Consider the following 25,628-nt stretch of genomic DNA (forward strand, 5'->3'; position numbering starts at 1 on the left):
AGGCCGGAGTTGGCAGCTCGTTAAATAAAGCCTTGCCTTGCTTTTGCATTTTGGAGTGTCTGAATCTCGGTGGTCTTCTTGGGGGTGGTCTTGCGACTTGGCACAACAGCTTGACATAGAGCTGCTTGACCTTGGCAAAAGAAAGGAATGAAGAAGACCACACAGTTTAGGCAAAGTTCCAGGAAGATAAAAAAAAAGATTTAGAGTTAATTAAGGCCAGTTACACCTTGAACCAAGAATTGTATTGCTTTGATTACTTTCTATACTGGCGTTTACTGGAATTGTGATCACTAACAACTTTCTGCTTCTGTATGTCTGCTTGCTTGCTTTGCTTCACTTGCCAGACCACCTGCCTGTGGTACATGTGAGTTTTGTCTTTAAAAATGCAGTCCTACTGAGGCCCAGGTCTGTCACCATCCTGGTGGTACCAAGCAGATGCTGAACACAGCTAAATAAAAACTCCTAGCCCCGAAGAGCCAGACTAAAGTCATTTTGAAGTCAGGCCCCACTTTGTACTACAGCTGACTTCAGACTCACATAAATTCAAGAAAATGACTACACTAACCTGAGATAAGCAGGCCCTGTGAGCGAACCCAGGCCACCAATTATCCCGGCTAGCAGAACAAGCTTATCAGGGTCCATCCAGTCAGGAAACTCCAAGCTTAACTCTAACCCCCTGGGAATGCTTAACTCTAATCGCCCCGGAATGTCTCTAGCCCTGAGCCAATCAGGTTTGTACCCGTATCCTAATCTTGCTTGAACACCTGATTGCTGCAACTTTGTGGGGTTTTTTTTGCCTTTATAAGCCCTGTGAGGGCTGGGAAAGTGTTCGCCTTGTATACATGAAGCCCTAGGTTCGATTCCCCAGCACCACATATATAGAAAATGGCCAGAAGTGACGCTGTGGCTCAAGTGGCAGAGTGCTAGCCTTGAGCAAAAAGAAGCCAAGGACAGTGCTCAGGCCCTGAGTCCAAGGCCCAGGACTGGCAAAAAAAAACCAAAAACAAACAAAAAAGCCCTGTGAAATTCCAGCTCGGGGCCTTCCTCCTAACCTCCGCTGTGTTGAGGCCCAATCTGCAGCTTGCCTGAATAAAGCCTTGCTTTTGCATTTCGGAACGTCTGGCTCTTGGTGGTCTTGGTGGTCTTCTCGGGACTTGGGCATAACAGCCCCATTGACTGAGTGCTGGTGAGACTATCATGGGATCGAGGTCCACCAGGGTACCCGGTATACAACAGAAATGAGTAAAAAATGAAAACGGCTTTTATTTGGTACTGATGGGTATCATCAAGAACCTTCACAGTGCCCCAGGTAGTTCTGCATTTCAAGTGTCCTGTCCACGGACAATTCTAGCTTCAGACTTAATGGCTTTGGTTATGTTCATGAGTAGGAAGTGGCCTAGGCCCAATGACCCTGCACCTTTTCCACGTTTTCCCCAGCTAGGCCTGGTCCCCAGGCTGCTGAGTCTGGGTCTCCTCCCTGGGAGGTCAGGCCTACAAAAACGAAGGAAAACTACCAGGTGTGCCACACAGCCCAAAGGAGAGGGGCGGGGCCGGATTTCTGGACCCGCCCCAACGCACTGGCCACGCCCCCAACGTCATGACCCCGCCCCTCAGCACCCTTCCCCGCCCTGGCGGCCAAGTGAGACCTGGAGTCCGATGTGGCTCCACCTTTTCCGCTACTGTCACTCCTGCCTTTCCCTCTTCTTTGCCTACAGCTGGCCCTAAAACCTACTCTGGCCCCGCCCCTTCCCCCGACCCCTTGCCATTTCCAGCTTGAGCCTGCTATGCCCTGGGCATACCCCTTCCTTTCCCTTCAACCGGTTTCCACTCCCCTCTGGATTCCCCTCCCAACCCCTTGTTCCCCCACCCCTATCCCTTTTCTCTCAGTCTGCAAGCAGTTCTCAGCCCACCAGGAATTAGGTGGCTTGGGGAGGAGGTCAGGGTGCACGTGGTGAGTCTCCTTTGGTGTTAGGATAAGTCGGCATTTGAGGGGGTCCCCGACTTCCATGGCAAGGGGGTGGGGAGTTTCCAAGTCCCTGTGCCGTGCCTCCTGCCAGAGAGCCTGGGTCGTCCAGGCTGGTCCTCCCTCACGACCATCCGCTGGCCTAGGCCTGGCTCCCAGAGCAAAGGTTGAGGGCAGGGGGTGGGTGCTGGCCCTGCTCCACTGGATCCCCAGCTGAGACCTCCACCCTGGCCTCCACGCCTCCTTCCTGAATCCTGCCCAAGCCTCCAGGCCCCTGCCTGACCCTTTCCTCACTACCACCTCCCCTACACGCCCAACCCTCAACTCCCCACCAACAGTCTCCCAGCCTGAAACCCGACCCCCCCGACTCAGTTCCAGCTTCCTGTCTCGACCCCAGGCTCCTAGCCCTAGTCTGCACCTCGATATTGGTCCCATGCCTGGTCCTGCTCCTGGTCCCGCTGCCCCTGCTAGACATTGGGAGACTCTGCAATGCTGATCTTCCTGGTCCTTAAGCCAGGCCCAACCCCTGGCACTGCACTACACCCCGCCCCACAACACCCCACCCATCCAGCCTCTTCCTAGCCCAGCCCTGGTGCTGCTGTCAATCCTATCTAGGGGCAGTCCTGGATGGGGAGAGGGAGACCCTGGAGCCTGCATGTTACTCTGGACCTGTCCTTGGGGGTCTCTGCGAAGGTGAGGACAAAGGATCATCAGGAGAAAGGCTGACAGGAAATCCAGAAAACTGGGAGAGCAGCAGGTAGCAAAGTAGACAGTGGGGTGCGAGGCTTTGCAAAGAATTGGTGGCAAGATCAGATGTTGTGCCTAGATTTCCGGTCCCCAAAGACCACCAAGGAGCCGATAACGATGCAAACCCACGAGAGTCTTTATTGCAAGTTCGAGCCTGGACTCCCAACCATCACCAATGCAGTGGATCTGGATTGAGAGTCCCAACCCTCAGATAGGCAGGGTTTTTATTGTGATTACAACATGGGCAGGGTATTTCCAACTTGGCAGATACTTGATTGGATGGCATTTAGCAAGCAAGTCTTGTCCTATTTCTATTGGCTATCTACCGTTTCAGTTACCAATTTTGGCTTTGGTATTGGGAACTGGCCTCAATATCAGGAATTGACAACAGGTGGTCACATAGCATTGATGCAAGGGGTTAGTGCAGGGGGTAGAGCAAGTCACAAATGGGTTAAGCAAGCCATTTACAGAAGCAGAATATTGCAGTCTCGCTGACCTAGTACCAACTTTATTTTAACAATTGTGACCATGTTTTCCCATTACCACTAAGCAAGCTTGAGCGGGCTAAAACAATCAAGTACTCAATCATAAGTAAACCAACCTGACAGTTACCATGGCATTTCTACTACTATTATGGTTATTTCTATAGTCTATGACTATGATCATTTTTACTGTCCGTTACTGTGGTTGCTACACAGGTATAGAGGTGAACAAGTGCGCCCTACATTTTTAAATGTCAAACTATAAGAAACTAGTCTCATGGGTGGGGGTGCAGCCTTCTATCATGGAGTCATCACCAGGGTTTAGAAGCTGTTATAATTTTAACACTAAAACTTATATTTAGTTACTCCAGTTTTCAGTTCAGCCCTAATACAGAAGAAGCCACAAAGGAAACAGCACATGAGAACAAATAGAGAAATGCGGATTCTCCATCTCCAGACAAACCCAGGATATCACTTAGGTGGCTTGGCTCAGGTAACGGGGAACACTTCCTAGGGGGAGAAGAGAATGATTGGCAGCTGTGCAGAGCAATTTGGTCCTGTGAAAGAGGGGTCAGGGGTTACAAGAAGAGCACGGGGAGCAGAGCCAACAATGATTGTAACCCTAGCCACTCAGGAGGATGAGATGTGAGAATAAAGGTTTGAAGTCAGCCTGGGCAGGAAAATGCAACTCCCCCCTCCTTTTTTTTATCTTGCAGAGACTGGGACTCAAACTTGGTACTTGATGCCTTTTGGCTCTTCAACCCCTCCACACCTCCAACCCCTCTCTGAGACTCTTATCTCCAGTAACCACCAAAAAGCCAGAGTGGAGCTGTGGCTCAAGTGGTAGAGCACCAGCCTTGAGGCAGAAAGCTCAGGCACAGCAGCTAGGTCTTGAGTTCAAGCCCCAGGACTGGCATTGTCATCACCCCTTCAGTGGACAGCAGAGAACCATCTTCCCCATGGTGAGGTCCGCCCAGGACTGGGAAGTGTGTGTTAGACCCTATACTGAATGACCGTGGGTATATGTAGCAGACTGCTGACCACTCTTCCTCATGAGGCAAATTCATCCTGCTTTTGAGATGAAAGAAGTTTTCAGAGTGAAGAATTTAATTGGACCTAGAATGAGGACTTTGGGGTAGCTCAGTGTCTGAGCACTTTCCTAGCAGGTGCCAGGCTCTGAATTCAAACCTCAGGAGCACACACACACACACACACACACACACACACACACACACACACATACTCACACACACACACACACACACTCACACATGCACTGTATAGCATTTTCTTGAGGATGAGTCTATAGAACTCCTGCTATGAGATTTGGCAATTGGTCTATTTAGAATGTTTCCATGTTTTAGTCAATAAAATAAACTTTCTTTAAAAAATGTAGAGTCATTCATGATTTCTATCCAGATAGGTTTTATTTAATTTCTAGTTCATCTTGACAGAAAGCAATGATACCATTAAAATACATAAAGGTTGATCATCTAGGATTGTAATTTGAAATCAAACCTGACAGTTTTGGGAAACTACACTTGTGTACCCAGTGCTGGAAAACATGTCCCCAACTGGCCACTGGTAGCTCACAACCTTAATCCTAGCTACTCAGGAGGCTGAGATCTCAGGAAAGTGGTTTGAGGCTAGCCAAGCAGAAAAACCTGACACTCCTGACACCTCCAATTAATCACCAAAATTTCAAGATGTGTCATTTGGCTCAAGGAGTAGAGTGCAGTCTTGGGCAAAAAAGGCTCTGGGACAGAATCCTGGCTTTCTGTTCAAGCCCCCTGTACTGTCACCCTGGCATAAACACACACAGACCTTTGCTCCACCCAATCCTGGGCCCAGACCTCCACCCTGGCCGACAGGCTCCGTTCCTGAACCCTGCCCAAGCCTCCAGGCCCCTGCCTCGACACACCACCCCTACCCTTGAACCCCCACCACAGCTGTGACTCCCAGTTTGTGTCCTGAACCCGACTCTGTTTCAGTTTCCTGTCCCAACCCCAGGCCCCCAGCCCTAGTCTACAGCTGAGATTCGTCCCATGCCTGGTCCTCCTTTGCCCCACTGCCCATGCTAGACATTGGGAGACCCTGCAATGCTGATGCTTGTGGTCCTTAAACCAGGCCCAACCACTGCACTGCACTACACCCCGCCCCACAACACCCCAGCCATCTGGCCTCTTCCTAGCTCAGCCCTGGTGCTGCTGTCAATCCTACCCTGGGAAAGTCCTGTATGCGGGGAGGAACACCCTGGAGCCTGCATGTTACTCTGGACCTGTCCTTGGGGGTCTCTGCAAAGGTGAGGACAAAGGATCATCAGGAGAAAGGCTGACAGGAAACCCTAAAAACCAAAAGGTATGAGAGAGCCCCCGCAGCAGATAGCAAAATAGACAGTGGGGTGCAAGGCTTTGCAAAGAATTGGTGGCAAGATCAGAAGAAGTCATCGAGGAAACAGCAGAGGAAATCAAATAGAGAAATGCAGAATCTCCATCCCCAGAAAAACCCAGGACATCACATAGGTGGCTGGGTGCAGGACACGGGGAGCACTTCCTAGTGGGAGAAGAGAATGATTGGCAGCTGTGTAGAGCAATTTGGTCCTGTGAAAGTGGAGTCACAGGTTACAAGGAGCGTAGTGGAAGCAGGTCCAACAATGATTACTGATGACTGAAAAGTTATTTATTATGCCAGAAAGATATAATTAAATATTCTATTCCCAGTTAAAATATGCATCTATTTGTTCCTTGTCAGGCTAGATTTTATCCTTAGTGAAACAATGATCATATCCTTCATTTCCACATCTCAGAGTTTGGGCACTGTCCTTGAACTTCTTTTTCTCAAGGATGGCGTTCCACCATTAAAGTTATACCTGTACTTCTGGGGTTCTTTTTGTTGTTGTTGTTTTTTGCCAGTGAGTCCTAGGCCGTGAACTCAGGGCCTGAGCACTGTCCCTGGCTTCTTTTTTGCTCAAGGCTACCACTCTGCCACTTGAGCCACAACGCCACTTCTGGGCATTTTTTTCTGTATATGTGGTGCTGAGGAATCGAACCCAGGGCCTCATGTATACGAGGCAAGCACTCTTGCCACTTGGCCATATTCCCAGCCCATTTTTTTTTTTTAAATTATTGGTGAATAGTTGGAAATTAGAGTCTCATGGAACTTCCTGTCCTTCCTGACTTCACACCAGGGCCCTCAGATCTCAGCTTCCTGAGCAGCTGGGATTCCAAGTGTGAACCACCAGGGCCTGGCCAAGTCCATTCTTTTATAGGGTTGCTTTTGTACTAAGACTCAAACTTGCTAGGCAAACATTCCACCACTGGATCTATGCTTCCCCCACCCCCAAATCTGAGCCTCCCCTTCACTTGATTTCCTGGAGTTCAAACTCAGATTCTCATGTCTGCTAATCCATATTGCCATCTATACATGACCTATGTGTACATATTCTTGTGTTTTAGCCAACTGGAGCAGTGGTCAAGTGATGTCATCCACCTCCTTCCTTTCTGTCTTCTCTCCTTCCTAGTTTCTGTGCTGGATTCTAATGCCTGGGCTGTGGCGGAGGCTTTTCTGAATTCTCAGTGTCTGTAGGTTTTCTTGTAGTGTTGCTCCTCTGTGTTTCTTCTGGCTGGCTTGAATAGTGTGGAAAGTCCGTTCCTCATTCCTTGAACTTTTAGGGTTCAAGTGGCATGTGGATTCTCATGAGTCCTCAGGTGTGAGCTCTGTATAAATGAGTTGCCACATGAATGGCATTTGTAGGGTCTGTTCCCAGTGTGGATTCTCTGCTGAGCTCTGAGGTTGGAGTCATATTTGAAGGCTTTGTGGCACTGTTCACATGTGTAGGGTTTCTCTTGTTTGTGTGTTTTCCCATGTTCTTAGAGGGTGGAGCGATATCGGAAGATCTGGCCCCACTGTTTCCACTCATAAGGTTTCTCCCCAGTGTGGATTCTCTAGTGTTCCAGAGATGCTGAGATATGTTTCAAGGATTTGTCACAATGGGGACACTGGTAAGGTCTCTCTCCAGTGTGGAATTGCTGGTGGATGATCAGATTCCCACGCAGCGTGAATGACTGTTCACATGCATTACATCTGTCGGGGTTTTCTCCTGTGTGGCGCAGTTGGTAGGTTTCATAGGTTTCAAGCCTTAAATAACATTGAAAGGCTTTGTCCCATATCAGACCTGGGTAGGTCCTCTCCCCTGTGTGTATTCTATCAGGATTCTTCAGCCTGCAGTCATATCTAAATGACTTGTCACAATCTTTGCACTGGTAGGGTTTCCTTCCAGCATGGATTCTCTTGTGTCTCTGAAGAAGTGAAGTCTGGTGAAAGTTTTTGCCACATGCCTAGCACTGGTATGTTTCCTCTCCCATGTGAATTTGGGAATGTGTTCTACAATTGGACAGATGTTCAACGCACTGGTCACACTGTTGATATTTGAAAGGCTTTTCTCCCAAGTGGATTCGCTGATGCTTCTGGAACACCAAGTAATAGCAGAAAGTTTTCCTACATCCTTTACTTTCATAAGGTTGCTTTGCACAGTGGATTCTCTGTTGCAGAGTGAGGGCAGATAATTTCCTGAAGTTTCTTCCACAGGCATCGCATGGGTACTGTGTCTGCAGACTGGTCATCTGTGAAAGCAAGAAAAAGAAACTTATAACTCAGGCCTGTCATCCTAGACACCTAGGAGGCTGAGATCTGAGGGTTGAGGTTGAAAATCAGCCCGAGGATGAAAGTCTGTGAGATTCTTTGTGTACAATAGCGCAACTAAAAACCAGAAGGGGAGCTGTGGCTCAGGAGCTAGAGCACTAGACTTGAGCAATAGAGGCTCAAGCACTGGACACTGGCCCTGAGTTCATGCCCCAGATCTGGCCACAGAAAAAAACCAACAACAGACATTTTCAGTTAGGAAAATATTGCAATCCCATTTTCTGCTTCCTGTCTTCCTTCCCTTTGGATGTGTGTTTTGGGGGTGCTTTTTAGATTATTTCCACTTACCTATAGTTTTTCCTGATGGTTCCTTTCTCCTCCCTCTCCAGGGCTCTTTTCCTTGCTCCAGATAGGTGATGAGGTTTCCTTTAGAGACATTAAGACCTGGGCATTGCAATAATAGAAAGGTGTATATGCTGGAAAGCAGGAGGGACTATGGCTGCCACTTACACCCCTGGTGATCATTTCCATATGGGGCCTTTGCAGTTTGCACACACTGGTCTCAGCATCCAGGCGCCACTGCATCAAATGAGCAGAGTGACTAGGAGATGCCGAGATGCAGAATGCAGTGAGCGCCCTGTGTCACTGAATGCCTGGAATTTCCACTCAGCTGCAATGACCAAGCAAGCTGGTTACCAGTGGCTCATGCCTGTAACCTTCCCTACTCAGAAGACTGAGCACTGGAGGGTCAGACTGGAAGGTTGGCCGGGCAGAAAAATCTGTGTGACTCTATCTCCAACTTATCAGAAAAATGGTACAATGGATGTGTGGTAAAGCACCATCCACAAGCAAGCCAATCAATTGAGAGTGTAAGGCCTTGGGTTCAAGATCGGGTACATGTACACACGTATACATTCACACTCACACACATAAAAATGAAATGAAGAATACATACTGCTTTCAAAAGTAGAAGGTACTGGATGAAAAGTTATGAAAACATGATTTTATTTTCTTTTGTCTTTGTCTTGTTGGTCTTGTGGTTTGAACTTGGGGCCGGGGTGCTGTCACTGAGATCTGTCACTCTAGGCTAGTACTCTGCCATTTTGATATACAGCTCCACCTCTCCTGGTTTCTGGTGGTTAATGGGAAATAAAAGCCTCACGAATCTTTTTGCCTGGGCTGACTTTGAACCATGATCATAAGATCTCAGCGTCCTGAGTAGCTAGGATTACAGGAATGAGCCTCTGGCACCTGGCTGAAATGTGGTTTTCTATAGCAACCCTTTCCCAGGACTTTTGAAAATGAAGTTATCTGAGATGCACTTTCACAAAGCTTCTGTCCTTTAAAATTTTCTATTAGAAGTTCCTGGGGCTTGAACACAAGGCCTGGGTACCAAACATTTGCTTTTGTGCTCAAAGCTAGCACTGCTCCATTTGAGCCACACCTCCACTAATGGTTTTGTTGGTTAATTACAGATAAGAGTCTCATAGATTTTCCTGTCAGGGCCACCTTGGAACCCTAATCCTCAGATCTCAGCATCTTGAGTTGCTAGGACTTCACATACAAGCCACATCCACCCAGGAAAGCTGGCATTCTTACAAAATATTCTGCCAAGAAAATCTGAGGATAAGCTACATATTGGCATGCAAGGTTGTCACCAACAGAGATATGACCTTGACCTGGCCCAGCGTGTCCTGGGCAGAGCCACCACTTCCTCCTCGTCTTCCTCCCTCCTGGTATTTCCTGCTCCCATCAGATGACCAAATCAATGCCTCCTTGCTCTGTAGGGTCTGCCTTTAAGACATTGGCAAAACCTCCCCATCTGCCCTTCCACACCCACAGGCAAAGGAGCCTGGAAGCTATTGGAGGGAGCAGATCTTCCCATCGTGCTCTGTCACCATATGCATTCACAATGGAGGAGCCGGGGGCTGGAGATGGAAACATGGCTTTCTCCGTTCATGTTCTTGGTGGTAAAGTTCCCTGCCTGCAAAGGTCATGGGAAAGTGAGTCTCAGAGAGCTGGAGGTGGGATGTGCTTTCAAGAGGAAAGCTGATTCCAGGGTTATCATCACTCAGGCTGGATCTGGCCTTGGTTTTGTTTACCTGGTGCAGTTAATTCCAGCAGTACTGATGATGAGGATGACGACGACAACAAAGATGATGATGATGATGAAGATGAATTAGACGAAGAAGAAGAAATGTCTCAGGTGTGATCTGAATTTCCCAAGATGCACTGCCATGCCGGGGACAGGTGACAAGGTAATGGCAGCTTCTGGGGAGGGTGCTGAGATCACAAGGCCACACACCCACATCTGGAGGTCTGGTTTCCATAGTCAGTCAGTCAGGACCAGGACACTGATCCTCCGCCAGCATCTGGATAGGGGGGTTAATGCCGTTTCTGTCCACTGGAGAGAATCAGTAAGGGAGCAAGACACATCAGGAGCCAGGCTTAGCGATGGTGTCCCAGCAGCCAGGAGGGATGTGTGGAGAGACCAGGCAGAGAATGAGGAAACACAAGGGAGAATTTAATCAGATCTGAAATGAGGACTTTAGGGTAGCCCAGTGTTGCAGCATTGTCTTAGCAGGTGCCAGGCTCTGAGTTCAAATCTCATGGACACTGACCTACACACACACACACCATCAGAATAGCAGTTTCTTGAGGATGATTATATAGAACTGTTGCTCTTGAATTTTGCTGCTGCTGCATTCAGGATGTATTCATGTGTTAGTCAATAAAATACAGTAAATAAAAAAAGTACTGAGCAATTCATGCTTTCTATCCAGCTAAGCTGAATTTCATGTCTGTCTAGTTCTTCCTGGCACAAACCAATGATACAATTAGGCTCTATGCAGGTTGAGGATTTAAGCCTTACACAACGTTGGGAAGCTCTAAATTCTTTGTTCCCACTGCTGTTCTCCACACTTTTAGGGTATGGTGTAGGTAAATTATCAATGCCGCACTAGTGGTAAAACCTGGGCCCACCACTTGTTTTTATATTGTAATATGTGTGTTTAGATACCTAAAGTTGCAGTTTCCCATGAAATAATACTTAACATTTTACATAAGAAATACAATTGTAGATGTTTATACTAATAATATTGAAAACAATGAAAACCATTGGTACTGGTAAGTCATCTGTCATTCAAGCTACTCAGGAGGCTAGGATCTACAGACCATGGTTTGAAGCCAACCCATACAGGAAAGTCCTTGAGGACCAGGACACTACTCCTAAGCTTTTTTGCTCAAGGCTGTTATTCAACTGCTGGAGCCACACCTCCTCTTCCAGCATTTTTGGTAGTTCATGGGTAGTTCTCAGATGGTCTGCTTAGGGATCATGGTTCAGACCTCAGCTTCCTGAGGAGGTGTTATTACACATGTGAAGCTCAAGTACCAGGCTCAATTGAAATTTCAAACATACTTCTGAAAAGTCCCTCCTGGTTTTAGAATACTAAATGACATGGAAACATTGTCTCATGATTAGGGGCTGGGAGATAAGTGAAGAGATGTATTCCCAGCTGAGAAAGCATGTAGGCTGAGGGAACAGACACTTTGGTGAGTCTCACTCCTGTTTCCTGTGAGGATCTTGACTCTTAAAAAAAAAGTCTTACAAATATCCAGTAATTATATGAAGATATGTCTACTGACACTGCCCACAAAGAAAATGTAAATCAAAATGTTGAGACTTCGTTTTATTCTTGTTCATAAAGAACACCCATTGTGTAGAATCAAAGGAAGTCACACAGGGTGGGAATGCCATCACATGCAGACACTGTGGAAATCAGTGCAGTGGATCTTAACCAAACTCACATTACAGTTTCCATATGATCTGCTCTTGGGCACCTACTCAGGACATGGAGGTCCTTGAGCAGCATGTTCATTGTGGCACTATTCACCATATCCAAGAAACAACCCAACCCAGATGCTCCATGTTGTCTACAGAGAAATGAGCGACAATGGACATTGTCATGTGGAGCAAAGTCAGCCAGTTCAGAGGAACAGAGTCACAGGCCCGACTGTGGAGGAATGCATAAAACGATGTAGCCTGTTGTTCTTGCAAAGTATGACTAAGCCAGGAACAAGTGTAATGACCTTGGCATCAAGAAAATCCACGGAGGCAAGGTCTAAGGGGACAAGGACTTTTATTTGGCTGGCCAGCAACTGCTCAGTGCTGGGAGGACTGAGAGCAGCGGCAACCTCCATTGGGGCAGGGTTTACATAGGTCAGAACCACACGCAGGTGGACCTTTACAAAAGTTCAAAGATCATTAGTGACAAAGATATTCTTCAGCTGTGGTGAGAACAAAGCAAACAGCATTCTGTAGCTGGAGGCTAGAGATGGGACTAGAAGTGCGGGTCAACAAATACATGGAAAGGTGGGGTACCACACAAGAATGAAATGCTGTTATCTGCAGTGACATCAGTGGCACTGCAAACCACTGTGGTAACCGTGAGATGTCTTCTGGAAATGGATAAGACCAGGTTGAAGGAACAGTCATAGAGACCAGAAGGGTCTACATGAGTAATAGATGCACATGCAGTACGGTAGACCAGAAACCCTGGGTGAGAGACAACTCCTGATCTTCTCCTCAGCTCAGTAACCAAGTTACTAGGTCAGAATCACCACTGATAACTATGAAAATGACCAGGAAATCCCAGAATGAAGTTACCTCCACACAAACGATCACATCTGAAAAAGAACACTCATCACCCTGCTTTCAGGAATATACATCAAATGCTTATATCCAAGTCTCCAAATAAGGTCAATAGAGCTGAAACCATTTTGGGGAAAATGATCATTATTATCAAAGAAAGTGCTTCACAGAAAAGTCTCATTTGAGACTTGAACTTAAAGCCTGGTTGCTCTCTGAGCTTTTCTGTTCCAGGCAGGCACTCTACCACAGAGCCCAGCTCTTCTGCCTTGTTTGCTGTTTAATTGGAGATAAGAATCCCATGGACTTTCCTGCCCAGGCTGACTGGGAACCTTTATCCTCAAGTCTCAGCCTCCTGTGTAGCAACTGTTACAAGCATTGGCGACCAGTACCCCTCTCCATTTTGTTTCTAACAGTATAAATGACAGTGCAACCAAATGAGATGAAGAGTGGAGAAGGAAAGTTCTGGTAGGAAACTTCTGGGAACCATGGCTCACAGGAGACACAGGGCCCTCGCAGAAGTCATCACGTGGCGGGCCTCGGTGTCTCCTGCGGGCCTACGGGGATGGAAGAGACTATGTGATGCTCCACCAGTCCCAGCCGCCCTTCAGGAGCTCCAGGGAGAAACTCTGAGCACTTTCTTCATAACTGTCACTGGGGAAAGAAAAAGTTGTCTGAGAACTGGCTTGTGAGGAGCTGTGCAGAGGGATTGCCACTCCAGGTGAAGGGATAATCACAGCCCCTGGGGGAGGCGGCCTCAGCTCCTGCCGCCCTCACAGACCCATTGCTAAGGAGTCCACTGTGCTTATGAAGTACACAGGTTGGTCACAGTAAGGTCCGCACCGCCATGCACATCCTGAGAGAAAAGGTGAGCACACACGTTCACTGCCATCCAGGATGCGCAGCCTGCAGGAGAGACCCCATGGTTCCCACTCTGGGTGAGTGATCTCTTCAACAACAGGGATTCTGGATTGAACCAGCATGCTTGATCCAACCACAGAGGAAGGATCAGAATGAGCTGGGGCAGTGAAAAGAGCTGGGGTTTTATGCCTCCCACCCACCAATCTCTGGTGATTCCTAACTTCATGTGCCTCATAGCGACTGTCATGGTTTATGACAAGTGATGAGGAATCCTGATTTTCCAGGTGTTCAGAGATGGTGTTTTCACATTAGAATCTGTATTATGCCATAGTCCCCAACCATTCCATGTTCTCTGTCTCTGTCCTACTCCTCCTTAAACTGCACCATCCCCACACCAGACAGGTTTCATCTTACTCATATTTATTTGTTACATTGTCTGTTCAGTGTTCAGGAAATGGTAGTAGTATGGAGCCCCTCCTATAGTCATTGTGTTGGTGCATAAACACATAAGGCCCCAGGTACATGTCATAGATGCTTATACATTTTTTTAGTCGGTCCTGGAGCTAGAATTTTCGACCTGAGAACTGTCCTTCAGCTCTTTTTGCTCAAGATTAGGGCTCTGCCGTGTTGATCCACAACTCAATTTGGGCTTTTCTGGTAGTTACTTAAAGATAAGTATCGCATGGGCTTTACTTCCTGAGATTTGATTTGACCTGAGAACCTCAGATCTTAGACTTCTGAGTAGCTAGGAGTACAAGAGTGAGACCATAGTGCCTGGCTGGTTGATAGTTTCAGATCTGATTCCCCAAGGGAGAGAAATGAAGGTGCCAGTAGTCTACGAGAGCCAGACTCACCTTCATTCAATGCCATTCCACAAGGTTCGCCCACATACCTGAAAATGCCTCTTCCTCCTTTTCCCCTGCCTCTTTCTCCTCCTCCTTCTTCTTCCCTGCCTCCTCCTCCTCTTTCTCCTTTTTTCATCATGATAGATGAAGAGAATTGGAATCTTCTTAACATGTGAGAGACAGTAAAACAATATTTTCTGGATGCAGAATTGGATGCAAAATGGATGCAATATTTTCTGGATCTGGATGCAGAATGTTGAATTCGCTTTGACATTGCACATGCCACAATTTCTCACACCAGATGCTCTGGATGAGAGACACATGGAATGGAAAGGATTGGAGATGCCTATGTTACTGTGGGAGTGATCTTCTTATCCCAGACTGTTGTTGGAATTCTGGGTAATTTGTATATTCTCTACCATTATCTATTCCTTTCCTGTAAAGGAAACAGAATGAGAGGCATAGACTTGATACTGAGGCACTTAATTGTGGCCAACTTCTTAAGTCTTCTGTGTAGGGGCATTCCCCAAACTATGCTGGCTTGGGGATGGAGAGATTTCCTCAGTGATCTGGGGTGCAAACTGGTTTCTTATGTCTACCGAGTGGGCAAGGGTGTGGTGATTGGTAGCACTTGCTTCCTGAGCATCTTCCAGGCCGTCAGCATCAGCCCCGGGGCCTCCAGATGGGCAGGGCTGAAGGGGAGAGCCCACAAGCACATTGTCTCCATGGTCTACCTCAGCTGGGGGGTCAGCCTCCTGATGAATGCAGCTTTTCTCATGTATATAACTGGACCCAAAATACATGACAACGTGACTACCTTAAAGGCCCATGGATACTGTTCCCCCATGCGTCACAATCCAGCTGCAGCAGTACTGTACGTGGCCTTGCTCTCAGTGCCTGATGTTCTGTGTCTGGGGCTCATGCTCTGGGCCAGCATCTCCATGCTCTTCATCCTCTACACACACAAGCAGAGAATGAAGCACATCCAGAGGACCAGCGTCTCCTGCAGAGCCTCTCCTGAGTCCAGAGCTGCCAAAAGCATCCTCCTCCTGGCGAGCACCTTTGTCTCCTTTTACACCTTGTCCTGCATCTGTCAGATTTGCTTGTCTGTGACTTACAACCCCAGCCCTGTGCTGCTACGTATTTCTTCATTTGCTATAAGCTGTTTCCCAGCTGTCAGCCCTTTTCTGCTCATGAGTGGACACTCCACTCCCCACAGCCGGTGCTTCACCTGCCGGGGGAGGAGGAGGAAAATGATACTCCCCCTGAGGATCACGCAAAGCTTGCATTTCTGTGTGAAGTTTTCTTCGCCATTCAGGAATCCCCACACCTTGATAAAAGTCATCTGATAAGAGATGGTGGTATGTTCACACCTACACACCTGTGCCTGTGTGCACTCTATTGTATTTATGTTCATGTGTCCTACCTGCCTGTACTTCGATGGCTCACGAAATGTTATAAGAAGTTGAAATGTGACATTTTGAAATAATGCTTATTCACCTTGTCAACTCCCACTACAGATCTACTTCAGTATATGGTGGTTGTGTCACGTTACAAGATAAACTTGTTAAACTCAGCTAACAGGTGTTTTCCTAATTCCATTTTGAGTCTTTCAGTTTTTCCTCTTTCAACGTTAAGATAGTTCCCTATGAAATAAAGCAAATCATCTCTGCAGCTGTTTCTGTTTAAGAGCAGAATGCAGTTAGAAAGAACAGAGTTGGCTGGGTGATTGTGGTTCATATCTGTCATTCTAGTTCCTTAGGAGGTAAGATCTAAGGAACACAGTTCAAAGCTTGCCTAGGAAGGAAAGGCTATGAGACCTTTATCACCAATAAATTACTAAAAAAGCCAAAAGTGGAACTATGGCTCTAGTGGTAGTGTGCTAGCCTTGAAGCTAAGCAGCTCAGGGACAGAGTTCATTCCCCAGGACTGGCACAAAGGGAAGAGAGAAATAAAAAGAGGCAGAAATGGGGAGCACAAGCCAGCCAGCAACAAGCAAGGAAGAAGAAACAAAAAGATGGAAGGGAGGGAGGAAGAAAGAAAGGAACCAATGAAGAAATGGAAGAAAGTAAAAAGTAATCCTGCTGCAGTAGAATGGACAAAATAAATCCAAGGCTTCTTCCTGAATGTTCTTCCCTTAGTCTTGTCTGGGTTGATTTCTTCTACATAATTTATTTTCACAAGTTCATTTTCTTTTTTTTTTTTCCTCAAATTTTTATTATCAAACTGACGTACAGAGAGGTTACAGTATCATACGTTGGGCATTGGATACATTTCTTGTACTGTTTGTTGCCTTGTCCCTCATGCCCCCCTCCCTTCCCCCCTTTCGCTCCCCCCCCAAGGTGTTCAGTTCACTTACACCAATCAGTTTTGCAAGTATTGCTTTTGTAGTTATTTCTCTTTTTTTACCCTGTGTCTCTCGAATTTGGTATTCCCTTTGAATTTCCTACTTCCAATACCAGTAAACACGGTTTCCAATATACTCAGATAAGATTACAGAGATAGTGTAGGTACAAACATAGGAAGGTGATACAAAACATTATCAATAATAGAAACTACACATACACATAGGACGTTGAAAGTAGTTACAACTGTGATATATCACTTGTTTCCATAACATGGTGTTCATTTCAATTAGCATCATCTTATGTGTTTCTAAGGGTATAGCTATTGGGCCTTGTGATGCTCTGCTATGGCTTGCCTAAACCTGTACTAATTATTCCCAATAAGGGAGGCCATAGAGTCCATCACAAGTTCATTTTCTTTTGGCAGTGTATGTTATATTTCTCTAGAATCTCTCCTATTTCAACAATGACATTAAGTGTACTTTTGAAAACTAGTTGCAATGTAAAGATTCTTTTAACAAATAAGGGCTCCTTCTTGAGAAAGTCACTTGCTTTATAATGTGAATTTTCCTGCAATGTTTCTGACTTCTACTGTGTTATAAGATAAGTAACACTACAACAGCAGACTGAGTTATGGCTGCAAGTGCAGGCTGATGTGGGCCCCAACTATAAAGGGAGTTCCACTGCAAATGCCATTCTTCTAAAGAATGACCTGCAGATGGCCAGAGGGCAGAAGTGCAGCTGATGCCCCAGTGGTAGTTGTCAGCTTTGAGCACTAAAGCTCAGGGACAGTACCCAGGCCCTGAGTTGAGGCCCCAGGTCTGGCACAGAAAAGGGAAACAAGCAGACAGCCACCTGCCTCCAAGACTTACCTGGGAAATAAGCTTTGTGTTGAGTGAGACTGTCAGCCCTGAGGCCACACCTTCCTCATCAGGAAGTTTCCCCAGCCTCCTCCACCACAAAAAGCCTTGAGCTCCAGGTCCCACTGGCCCTGCCCTTCCTTCTCTTGTGCTATGTCCCCTCTCTGTCTCCCATAGTCAATTCTCAGTGCATTCCTCAGGGTCTCTATGCTATGATTCCCTCCACACACCTTTGGCTTAATCGAACCCAATGTCATTCCACCCAGCAAATGAATCCTCTGCTTTCCTGTGGGTGTTGTCAGGTGTCATTATTAACCTTATGCATACCTGGTCCACACTTGACCCATCGTGTTTCTCTCCACTGGGGTTTTCCCTGTCAATGTCACTTTGCAGTGTTGATTCCTAAGTAGTCTCCTGACCTAGGAGTGGGCATCCTCTGGGAGTTCCCTTCCTTCTGATGGCCCTGAGCTTTCCCTGCTACCTTGCCCGCCATCTAAGCTCCCAAGAGTGCCACACACTCCACCCTCCTCATTCTGTCTTCACCCCTATCCAAATCTAGACAACATAGGCCGTGCCAAGACACAGTTTCTCCCAAGTGTTCAGGGACATTTCATATATTATCTAAGAATTAAAATTAATGATTTTAAACTTTTAAAAAATCAAACCCATGTCTCACCTTTTAATGCATCATGGCTTGGAATTCATGGTGCTATTGCCTCAGTCTCCTGGCTTCTGAAAGTACAGGTTTCTGAAACTCCCATGCCTGGACAACACTGCCTTTGAATTTCACTTCTATGTTAAGCACTGGCTCTTCACTCCCATGCACCCCCTTCAATCCACTGAAGGCACAGACTCCTCTCAGACACCACCAAAGAGGCCTTGCATCCTTAACGTACTTTGCTCGCTCGCCCCAGTACTTTGACACACCGTATACTGAAATGCAGATCTGGACTTCAGTTACTTCTGGATACTTTGCATATCCAGGAAACGTGTCTCCATCTCTGTGTCTGCCTCTCATCCCTCTTTCCTCATCATCGTTGGCTCTGCACTGCCATCTTATATAAATCCCTTTGCTATTTCCTGCCTTAGCCATCCTGTCTCCCTATCATGCAGTGTAACAGCCCCCCCAGCCCCAATTATCCCTCTTACCTAAAACACAAACTGACCTAACTGATAAAGTTCACAGCAATTTCCTGAGTTTGTATCATTAAAAATATCACTCTTGTAATTATGTCAAATGTTAGGAAGAATTAGAAAAGCATCAACTCTAATTTCAGGTGATGACATGAGGCTCTGGACTTGATTATGGATAGTTACAAAATGGTAAGATTTGGACTTTGTAATCATGAGTGTATTGTGATCATTTTCGTGGTGTATTTGGATCACTTCTACAACATTTTGTTTGGCTATTGTTCTTCAACTCTCTAGACTCTCTGTTTTTATATACATGTATAATGTATAAAAAACAATATGATATATTTTATGTAGTACATAAATTTTCAATACCATTTACATTGCATTGAAATGTGAGCTGCAATGGAGTCCCGCATGTGTGTGTGCCCGCATGTAGGCAGAGATTTTAACCAAGTTTAATGCCAATTGCTAGCATCTTTCTCCTCCTGTATGTGTTGGTAATCTTCTCCCTGTTTTTAGGCTCACCCCATTTCATTTCCAAAAGGGTGACCAGCAAGCTCCTTTCAGAGCCGTGACTTCCGCCAGGGAGCAGTGACTGCATCCGCCATGCCAGTGCCTTGCAGTTCAGACCACCATATGTTCTGTTACCTCTATGGGACGCTGGTGCCTTCAGGGATTCTCGACAAGAGCCTGCAGAAAGCCCACAGTAATCACCTCAAGATGCTAGCAGGAAGTTTGCTTGCTAGTTGTTACCAAGGAAAAGTCTTCCAGAAAGTTATGGGCTCCTGAAATCTGCACGTCCACTGCTAATACAGGCAAGATGTTAACTGTGGGTCTGAGGGGAGGGGTGGTCAGCTCCCACCACACCGCACCCCACATCCATAGCTCAGGGTCTAGCCACTCCCACTCCATCCTGCTACAGTGCTTTTGCTGCTGCTGAAGATGGCAGCACTGCAGTTGCAAAGAGAGCAACCTGATTGCCACTGTGATCAGAATGACAAATCTAACAGGGCCAAGGAAGTCATGGGCAGGTTTTGAAGAAATACTTGCACCAAATAAAAAGATTCTGGGTGTGCAGATATTGACCAATCTCTAAGACAGGCATCATTTTACTTATGTTTCTAAGTCATACCAATGTCACTTGGTAACTGTTGTGATGTTGGGCCATTATCACACCACCTGCACACAGCTTGCTATGGTCAGGTTGCTGTTGGACTGTATGTACCTTTTCATTCCTGCTACTTTTTAAAATACTGCAATGCTCACTTACAGGTGATAGTGTGTTGGCTAAGAAATCTTTACAAGCAGATAGACCTCCCTGTAATGACACTTTGTTGTTTTTTGTCATTAGTGGGGCTTGAACTCAGTGCCTGGGCACTGTCACTGAGCTCTTTGCTTAAGGCTGGCACTCTACCAGTGTGAGCCCAGTGCCACTTCCACTTTTTGAGTGGTTAACTGGAGATAGGAGTCTTGGGGAACTTTTCTGTGTGGGCTAACTTTGAGCCACCATCCGCAGTTCTTAGCCTCCTATGTAGCTAGGTTTACAGGGCTCAGTCACTGGTGCCTGGCCACAATGACATTTCTGAAATAGAATCACATAAGAAGAAAATAAGAATGTATAAAAACAAAAATAAATCTCTGTGTGTGCATGTACGTGTGTGTGTGAGTGTGTGTGTGTGTGTGTGCGCGCGCGCGCTGCTCCAAGGCCTTGGTACATTCCCACTGGTTCTGTACTACTTGAGGCACAGCTCCACTTTTGGCTTTTTAGTGCTTCACTGGAGAAAAGATTTGCATGGACTCCCTAGCCAGGCTGGCTTTCCACCATGATCCTCAGATCTGTGCTTTCTGAGTAGCTAAGATTACAGTCATGAGCCTCAGACAGCCACCTTGGTTTCCTTTATTAAAAAAAAAAATTCAAAGGATTAAATGGAAGGCGAAGGTGTATTTTCCCTTTGGCTTTCCTTTATAAATAAAATTCAAAGGATTAAATGGAGGGCAAAGGTGTATTTTACAAGTAGGAATGAAGAGTAGAATCTCATGGACTTTCCTGCGTAGGATGGCTTTAATATATGATCCTCAGATCTCAGCCTCCTGAGTAGCTAGGATCCCAGGCATAGGCCACAAGCACCAGCTTTAAAAACTATATTTTCTACCAGGATAAATGATGGTGAAAACAAATGAGATTAAGAATAGGAAAGGAAATTGTGGAAGGAAACTTCTAGGAACCATGGTTTACAATAGACAGAGGTCAGTCAGAGTCATCACGTGTTGGGCCTCAGTGTCTCTTGCCAGCCTCCTGCAACTCTCCACCACTCCCATCCTCCCTTGAGAAGCATCAGGGAGAATGTTCCAGCAGCTTCTTCACAACTGACATATCAGGAAATGACAACATTTTCTGAGACCTTTGTCTTGTGAAGCAGTGTGCACAGGGATTGTCACTCCAGGTGAAGGGATAATCACAGCCACCAGGCGGCGACCTCACATCCCTCCACCCTCCCAGACTCTTATCTAGGAGCCACCAGGGCCTCTGAAGTGCACTTTGGTCTTACAAATGATCGCAGTGCCAACCACATCCTGAGAGACAAGGCGAGCAGATATGTTCACGGACATCCAAGAAGCACAGCCATCAAGAGAGAAGCTAAGTTTAATACTCTGGTTAAGTGATCCATTCTAGAAAATGTATTCTGGATTGAACTAGGTTGCATGACAAAGCCACAGAGGAAAGATAGGAAGGAGCTGGGGCAGTGCAAAGACCTCCCACCCACAAACCCTGGTGGTTCCTAACTTCCTGTCACTTTACAGAGATTCTCCTGCTTTATGGTATGTGATGAGGAACCCTTTCCAGGTGCTCAGGAGTGGTGTTTTCACAACACAGTCTGTATGATGACATATTTGCCCAGCATTCCTCACTCTGACCCTATCCCCCTCCTCCTCCTTAAACTGCACCATCTCCAGACCTGACATTTTTCATCTTGAGAGTATTTATTGTATTCAATTATCTGTTCAGTGTTCAGGAAAAGGTAGCAGCCTGGGACTGAATGCTGCAGTCAGTGTGTTGGTGCATAAGTGCATGTGACGTGGCATACAGATTTATCGTTTACTTTTGTCCATTGTGCAGTTTGAATTTGCAGCTTGGGCATGGTCCTGGAGCTCTTTCTGCTCAAGAACAAGGCTCTATGCTTTCATCCACCGGTATACTTCAGATTTCTGGTGCTTAACTGGAGATAAAAGTCACACAGACATTCCTCCTCCAGGCTGGCTTTGAACCACCATCTTCAGATCTCTGCCTACTGAATAGTTAGGATTACAGTAGCTCATGCTACTAGTGCCCAGCTCATTTATAGTCTCACATTTGATTCCACAAGAGAGAAATACAGATGCCCTTCATCTCTCAGAGCCTGACTTGCCGTCACTCGATGTCATTTCTCCAGGTTCACCCATTTACCTGAAATCTATTAGCTTCACTCTTGGCCTCCTATTCTTCCTCCTCCTCTTCTTTCTTTGTGATGGATGAATAGAATTAGAATCCTCTTAGAGACCTAAGGAGACTATTTCCAGTGGAATTAATCATGGATAGAGTATGGTGGGATACCCTGTCATCATTCATGCCTCGGTTTCCCATGCCAGATCATCTGGATACAACACAGGAATGGAAAGGGAAACACCTATGTGCCTATGGGGGCAATCTTCTTATACCAGACTGTGGTTGGGATTCTGGGCAATTTCTCTCTTCTTTACCACTATCTATTCCTCTCCTTCATGAAGAACAGAATGAGAGGCACACACTGGAGTCTAAAGCACTTAATTGAGGCCAGCTTCTTAAGTCTTCTGTGTGGTGGCATTCCCTAAACTATGGTGGCTTGGGGCTAGAGAGATTTCCTCAGTGCCCTGGGGTGCAAACTGGCTTTGTCTACTGAGTGGGCAGAGGATTTGGATCTGTAGCACTTGCTCCCTGAGCATCTTCCAGGTCATCAGCATGAGGGGCGGGGACTCCAGGTAGGCATGGCTGAAGGGGAGAGCTCACAAGCACACTGGCTCCATGTCTGCCTCAGCTGGGGGATCTTCATCCTGGTGAACATTGCTTTTCTCATGTAAATAACCAGACCCAAACACATGACAGCATGACCACCTTAAAAGCCTATGGATACTGCTCCTGTGTGTCATGACCTAGCCCCACATGTACTGTACGTTGCCTTGTTCTCAGTGCCTGATGTTCTGGGTCTGGGGCTCATGCTCTGGGCCAGCATCTTCATGGCCTTTCTTTGGTAGCACTGACTGAAAACTTCAAGCCTTCTTCCTGAAAGTTCTTCCCTTAGTCCTATCTGTGTTGAATTCATCCACATTATTTATTTTTCACAATTCTTCTTTTCCTTTGCTGTGTATGTTATATATCGCTCAAATCTCTCCTAGTATAACAATAACATTAAGTGTTCTTTTGAGAACTAGTTGCAATGTAAAATGATTTTTAACAAATGAAGGCTCCTCTTTGAGAAAGTCACTTGCTTGATAATGTGCAGTTTCCTGCAATGCTTCCTATTTCTAACGTGTTATAACTTTATAACAGCCTCTGGCAGTGAATCATGGCTACATGTGCTGGCTGATGGATGGAGCTGCAGCCATGAAGGGATTTCCACCGCCACCCCCTTTCTTCAACTACAGCTCTGAAAGATGTAGCAACCCTCCCATGTAGGTGCATCTTCCGCTAAAGGCACTGTCCTCCTTTCCTCGTAATTTTTGTCTCATGACTATCTTTGCCCTTCCACCTGGTCATTCTCACAGGCAGGTGTAGGCATGTCCCATTGGAACCACTGCTTCCAAAGCAGGTAGCAGCAGTTGAACTTGGGGAGAACAGAGAGACCCGGAAGCAAAGTTACCCTCCTCCACCTGTGATCCATTAACCACATCCTCCAGCAACCCCAGGTCCTCTCACCCAGAATCACCAACAGAGGCTCAGTGCAAACACATAATTGGGTTAAGGAGTCACCTGGCCTGGGCCCTGTGCTCATGCAGCGCTCACACTCACCAAGGCCCCTCAGCGTTCATGCTGGCTACCCACCCACAAGAACCCCTTCCTACCCATACTGGCCAAGCCCCAAAGGAATGTGCCCCCATCCAAGTCTCCTAAGTGAATCATGCTAGCCCTGTTCCCGACCCCCAGGGCCATGCTAGCTGGGCCTCCTGTACCCCAACTCACCAGCACCTATTCCCAGCCCATGCCTTTCCCCACCAAGATGTCTGTGGCCCAGCTCTCCTATCATGAAAAATGATTTACGCTCATATCCAACCATGGCTTAAAACTGGCCATGCCTGCAGACTGTGACAAGTCATCTCCATCCCTCTCCTTTCCCAAACACCTGGAAAAGAACCTGTTCCCTGCAATCAATACAGACACAACATATCTGCTGAAAACACATGCTGCGCTATCAAGATTTCTTCTCTTCACAAAGAGCCGTGGGCCCTCCCCATCCCACCCCTGCCCTTCCCAGGCCCTGCCAGCCTGACCTCACCCTCTTCCTAATCAAAGGAGACCCCACTTGTAAGAGGGCTGCCATTGTTCCTCCAATCTGCCTACAAGACTCTGCATTCCTCTCAGCATTTTCTAGAAATAAGAGTACAAAATACAGCTCACTTTTCTGCCCTTTACTCTGATAGCCAGGGGACTCTTAATTTACACTGCCTGCACCAGCAGGACTGCCTGCACATCCGGGTCTTCTCCGGTGCCTCGGTTGTGCTCAGCTCCCCTTAGTGCTTTCCCTGGGACAGAACCAGCAGCAGCTGGAGCCACTGCCCTCCACCCATCCATCCCACCCCCACCAGACCCCCAACCTGAAGAGTGAAAATCCTACTTTCCTACTTTAAGGCAGCAGTAACTCCGTTTTGAAATCGTAGCCATCTTGTTGTTTTGGACTGTAAAAACTAGACTTTTTTGTGCTGAAACTGTTGAAGCTCTAAACTCCTTAAACAAAGCTATCTTAGAGCCAGCCAGGCCCCACTCTGTGCCTGTAACCTTGGGCCTGCACAAGCTTTGAGATATGGCCATGCTGGCCAAAGATAAACAGGCACTGTGAGCCCGCTCAGGCCACCAAATACTCCACCTAGCAGGACAGGTTGTCAGAACCCAGACAACTGAAGGACTGTTTTGGTAACGTCTGTTCACCCTTGAATGTTTCTACCCCGGAGCCAATCAGAATTGTGCTGGAACCGTAATCTTGCTTGAACACCTGGTTGCTGTAACTTTGTGGGTTTTGCCTTTATAAACCCTGTAAGATTTCAACTCAGGGTCCTCCTCCCTATCTCCGCTGCGTCGGTGAATTGGACAAGACCCAAGCTGCAGCTTGCCTGAATAAATCCTTGCTTTGGCATTTTGGAATATCTGGCTCTAAGTGGTCTTCTTGGTGAGGGTCCTGCGACTTGGGTACAACACAACCCAGCCGTCCACCCGACCCCACCCATCCACTGCACCCCGTCCAATCCACCACACCTCATCTACCCCATAACATACATGCAACCCCACCCCGTCCACTCGACCCCGTCCACCCCACCCTGTCTACTCACCCTCACCCTGTCTACCCCATCCCTTCCATGCAACCCCACGCAGTCCACACCTCCCATCCACCTTGTCTCACTCTGTCCACCCCTGTGCCACCAACTGTGCACCATGCACTGTGTACCCCACACCTTCAAGCATGGCTGCAGGCCCCCGGAACTCATCCTCTCCGTCCCAGCTTCCAGCATCCCCTCAAGATACCTGGTCCCATGGTGACACCTATTCACAGACTATGTGATCACGAATGTACACAGGATACTATTGGTCCCGTGATCACATACGTACATGGAAAAACCATGGAACCATGACCACATACGTGCATAAAATATTAGCGGTCGTATGATCGCCGATATGCATGCAGTGTTCGTGGCCCCGTAATGACATATATACATGGAATATTGTAATCATATGATGACATGTGTGCACAGAACGTTAGAGGTCCCATGATCACTTATGTACATGGATTATTAGTAGTCCCATGATAGCATACAGACACCTGGAGATAATCCAACACATGCACAGGACCAGTGGCTCCGGCCCCTCTGCATTCTTCCT

The 25,628-nt window shown here is 46.9% G+C and overlaps 1 protein-coding gene across 1 annotated transcript; it reads left to right on the forward strand.

Moving 5' to 3' along the window:
• The first annotated feature begins 14,435 nt into the window (after positions 1 to 14,435).
• Positions 14,436 to 24,272, forward strand: LOC125368119 (vomeronasal type-1 receptor 4-like). The gene is made up of 4 exons (XM_048368974.1): positions 14,436 to 14,586; positions 14,705 to 15,327; positions 23,101 to 23,212; positions 24,179 to 24,272. The coding sequence occupies exons 1-4, from the start codon at positions 14,489 to 14,491 to the stop codon at positions 24,270 to 24,272; spliced, it is 927 nt and encodes a 308-aa protein (XP_048224931.1). The 5' UTR covers positions 14,436 to 14,488.
• The last annotated feature ends 1,356 nt before the right edge of the window (positions 24,273 to 25,628 follow it).

Source organism: Perognathus longimembris, chromosome 20 (genome assembly GCF_023159225.1).
Source record: "Perognathus longimembris pacificus isolate PPM17 chromosome 20, ASM2315922v1, whole genome shotgun sequence".
Taxonomy (NCBI): Eukaryota; Metazoa; Chordata; class Mammalia; order Rodentia; family Heteromyidae; genus Perognathus; species Perognathus longimembris.